The 4,382-nt window shown below is 60.2% G+C and overlaps 1 protein-coding gene across 1 annotated transcript in view; it reads right to left on the reverse strand.

Moving 5' to 3' along the window:
• Window positions 1–1,760, reverse strand: part of NKX6-1 (NK6 homeobox 1) — an 18,742-nt gene extending 16,982 nt beyond the window's left edge. Inside the window, 2 exon segments of the mRNA XM_010845982.1 lie at window positions 1,096–1,334; window positions 1,336–1,760. Coding sequence (XP_010844284.1) covers window positions 1,096–1,334; window positions 1,336–1,760 — 664 coding nt within the window.
• Window positions 1,761–4,382: the final 2,622 nt, after the last annotated feature.

Consider the following 4,382-nt stretch of genomic DNA (forward strand, 5'->3'; position numbering starts at 1 on the left):
CCTCCCCGCGCCACCCCAGTCCCGAGGCTCCCCAAGGGAGCCTCCACTTGGCTCTCCCAACTTCCCTCAGTTACTGCCGCTCAGCCACAGAGCTGAGACGTGAGATCCAGAGACGTGAGAAACTTCGGGGACTCGGTCAAAAGCAAAGAACTGAGCGAGAAAAGGACCGGGCACTGGGCCCTCAATGCCACCCAGGAGGATGGGAGCTGCGTCGGCGAGCTGGCCAACTACCTAGATTAGAGCGATCCTGGGCTGACTCAGTTGGTTTCCAGCAAAATCTTTGCGGGATGTTGCATTGCCCCCCATCCTTGTCCCGCCGCCTGGTTCATCCTCCGGTTCTTTCTCCTATTAGGATGTTGAGAGCCACGACGCCCCTCAATATGTCCAGGCCCAAGGCGTCCCGGCCCTTGGGGCCGAGGCAGGTGGAAAAAACCAGAGCCCAGCGGTGGTGAGCGGCCCGAAGTGGCACTCGACCGCGGACCTGTCTTCAGTGGGCTCCCTGGGCTGCATGTACTCGCAGGACGAAGGGGGGCGGTGAAGACGACCAGGTGAGGTGGGGACACCCTGGACCAAGTCGCACATGCAAACACAAGCGTTCGGCTCAGGGCTGTGAAGGGCTCCTCGATGCCGTTCCCCAGCAGGAGGCCAGTGAGGCTGCGAAGATCGAATGGGACTTTGGCCTGGGACACGGGAAAGCTGGAGTGCGGGCGGGGACGCAGTAGCCCCTCTTGCCCTCAGCACCTCTCTAACCCAGGAGGGGCCTACGGTTCCGGGCCAGGCTGTTTCGGGAGCAGCCGAGGCCTTGGGTGAGACACACGTCCCGCACACCGCGGTGTGTTTCACGGAGACGCATGCACACGCACTCTGCTTCGCGTGCCCGGGACTTGTGAAGAGGGGCCGCCTGGACACACCGTGGCGCTCAGGAAAGCAAGAATCCCTCCCCGAACGCCCTGGCCCACCCTAAATCTTGTGATTCTGGCCCTGCCAAACTGCTCGGCGGGCAAGAGGGTGGACCTGGACGCTTGCACACCAGAGGCCGTGACCTGAGAGCGGGCAGAACCAGCACAAGTGGGCGCAGCAGGCGACTGTACTCACGAGGGGTGCAGGCCAGGCGGGCGTCCCTCCAGGGTGGGCTCTGCATCACTCCCGGCCAGAAGATAGGCGTCCGTCCGGGCAGCTCGGCGAGCGGCTTCGGGTACCGACCCACGGCGGCCACGGCCGCGGCGCTGGGGCTGAAGTAGAGCCCGGGCGGCGGCGGCGGCGGGCTCAGGCTGCTGAAACGGGGCAGGCCGGCCAGGAGCCCCGCTGGCGACGAGGCGGCGGCGGCCGCCGCCTGCGGCTGCGGCCGCAGCAGCCGAAGCGGAGGTGGACGAGGAAGAGGAGGATGAGGAGGACCCAGAGGGCGAGGCGGAAGGCAGGGCGGCCCCTGAGGCCACCGGCATGGAGGGCCGGCTCAGGATGTCGTTGATGCCGTGCGGGGTGGCGGCCGAGAGCTGCTGCGGGGGGCTGCCCAGGGCCGAGAGCCCCCCCGCGGCCGGGGGCTTCAGGTTGCCCGGGTTGTGAGCGCCCAAAGGCGGGGAGGGAGACGACGAGGAGGACGAGGAGGACGAGGAGGAGGGGGGGCCGGCGGGCAGCGGGGGGTAGGCGGCGGGGTACAGCGGGGTCTTCATTTCTGCCATGCTGTGCAGGGCGGCCAGGGGCGGGCTGCTGAGCAGGAACGCGCTCTGCCGGGGGCCCTCCATCGCCCCCACCGCTAACATCCCACGACCAGGCCGGAGCCCGCGGCCACGCAGCTAGGGCGCCGGCCCCTACCCCTCGGCGGGGCTCCGAAGAGCCAGAAGCGCCGCGGGCGCGAGCAAGGAGGCGCTCGGCGGCGCACCCGGGGGCGACGTGCCAACGGGGCCAGGAATGCCGCCGCCGAGAATTGCTCTCGGAACTGCGCAGCAGAAATGTCCAAACACACCAGTGGAGAGGCGGTGGCTGGCCGAGACCAGCGAGCAGCGTCCGGGTGGTTTGGGCTGTCCTTTCCCTGCTAGAGTCCTGGATTCAATCTCGGGCTCCTCGTTTCTTCCTCACTTTTTCCTCGCCGCTCAAAGAGCGCAACTTCTCATCTTCTCCCTCTTGGAAATAAGCAAAACCAAACCCCGTCCGGCCCCAGAGAGCTCGTAACAAAGTTAAGAATCACCGAATCTTTGATGTGGGGAGAGTTGGGGGTGGGGGGCCAGCTCGCTTTCTTCGGGGAGGTTCAAAGGATGCCGGGTTCCGCTCGACGAGCTCCAGTCTTACTTGGATGCCCTGCTATTTGGGCCACGAGGTTGATTTCGCACTCGGCGCGCGGAGCGCGCAGGGAGAGAGCGCATCTAACCCGCGGGAGGGTTGGCCTCTGGGCGGGCTTCCTCCGCCTGCTCTGCCCGAGGCTTCGGCGCCAGAAAGGGCAGTGCCACCGATCTCCGCGGCTCCCAGACTCGGCGCGCCGACCCGTCTTCCCCTGTGCGCCACGGGGTACTAGAGTTGAAATATTGAAAAGAAAAAGAAGGGAAAAAAAAGTGGGGAGGAAAAACACAGAAAAGCAAAGACTAAGTGAAAAGTCTGACGCCTTCAGTTATGGCTCCACTCGTCTGTCCACTTCTGCAAAAGGACCTGGCGACCCCGGCCCCACCCCGCCCCCAGCGCCCTCTCTTCCTCTCACTCTCCGCCTTTGCCTCTTCTGTCTCGCATTTTCTTAGCGACTCCACAGGCTTCGCTTTTCTAAGTCCTGTCCTCCGGCCAAGCTGACCCCCTCTCCGAGGCTGTTCCACTACCTCTCTCTCTCCTCTCCTTGCTCCCTCCGGGCCTGACAGTTCAGATGAAGCTCTCAAAGGTAATAAAACATTTGCATCACTCCCTACCCCTCTTTAGCTGGGGGACGAGAGGGAGGGGCAGATGGGGGGTCCAAAATGAGAACTTTGAAGGACGTCACTCCGAGGCAGCCGGGAAGGGCGGGCCCGAGGAGCGGGGAGGGTGGGGTGCAAGCCGGGGGCGTAACCACCGTCTCCAATAGCGCTCTGCCTGGGGCCTCGCGTCGCCTCCGGGTCACGCCCACTCGGAAGCGCCGCGCCTTCCGATTGGCTGAAGGGGGCTAGCCGTAGGACCGCGCCCGCCTGGTTCCCGCCCCCTCCCACTTCTATCCCGCCGGTGGGCGGGGCCAGGGGGCGGGGCCTGACGAGTGGTGCGGTTCGGCCGCTGGGCCAGTGGACGCCTCAATTAATTGTGTTAAATAAAATGGGAAAGGGGAGGGGGGCAGAGCAGAGACGAAGAGGGTATTACTTTTTAAAGAGAAGAATAATGAAAACCCAGCCCTTTTATGGAAGAGCAGTTCATATTCTTCCCTCGCCTCCCCCTCGCCTGCTCTCGTCACCCTAGCCCCCCTTCCCCCACGAGCTCACGACGCCTCACCTCGAACAGAGTCTGGTCTCTTGTAAAATGGAGCTAATGGAGCAGGCAGCCGGCGCAGCCCTGGCCTAGCTCCTTCTTTTGAAGGGATTAATTAAAGGCCATCTGGGCTCTCCCAGGATTGTGTAAATTAATTTGTTGCTCCTTAAGCCTTAGAGATGTCCTTAATCCCCTTGTAGGCCGAAGGATCGCCCTATTCCATCTTTGCCACCTCCCCGCTTTCCTTCTCTGTTTCTTCTCTTTCACTTTTCTTTTTATTCCTGGGTTTCCCTCCACCTCCACACACACAAGATGTTATCATTTATAGGTTTACTCCATTCTCAGGGAACGGAATCAGCTTATTGGGAGCATTTGTTTCTCATGTGATGTTTCAACCTGAGAGCAGTGAACTTTTTAAACTTTTCTCCCCTGTGAGCATTATTTGTTTTGAGTTTTACGGGGTCAGAATCACCAAAATTGAGGTGGAGTCTTTAGATACAATAGTATCTGGTACACATACACACACCCCTTCACAACCATCTCGAAAACTCTTACCCCTTTCTCAACCCCAGAATGTTTCGGGAGATGGAGACTTCCCGGCTTCTGGGCTGTGATGATGGGATGTCAGGGTTTAGGTGTTGGACGGCGGTTTCTCTTATTCCCTCTCAATTTCTTCCATAGCTGGAGATCTTTAAATTTCCAGGAGCGTTGAGCTGTGTACACGGGGAAGGAAGATCCTTGCACAATTTTGAGATTTAAGGGTATTAAAGTAGCACACCATCGAGGGATAATCACTACAGTAGTTTGGACGAGATCATTAAGTCCAAACTTAATCAGCAGAAAATTGAAATAAATAAGGAATACAATTTGATCGGCACCACCCATGGACCGAGTTTGGCTGTGAGAGCCAAAAGCTCTTATTTGCATCCCAGCACTGAAAGCCAGAGGGCTTATTCCACTTAGATAACCTA

This window comes from Bison bison, unplaced genomic scaffold (assembly GCF_000754665.1).
Source record: "Bison bison bison isolate TAMUID 2011002044 unplaced genomic scaffold, Bison_UMD1.0 scf7180017864228, whole genome shotgun sequence".
Taxonomy (NCBI): domain Eukaryota; kingdom Metazoa; phylum Chordata; class Mammalia; order Artiodactyla; family Bovidae; genus Bison; species Bison bison.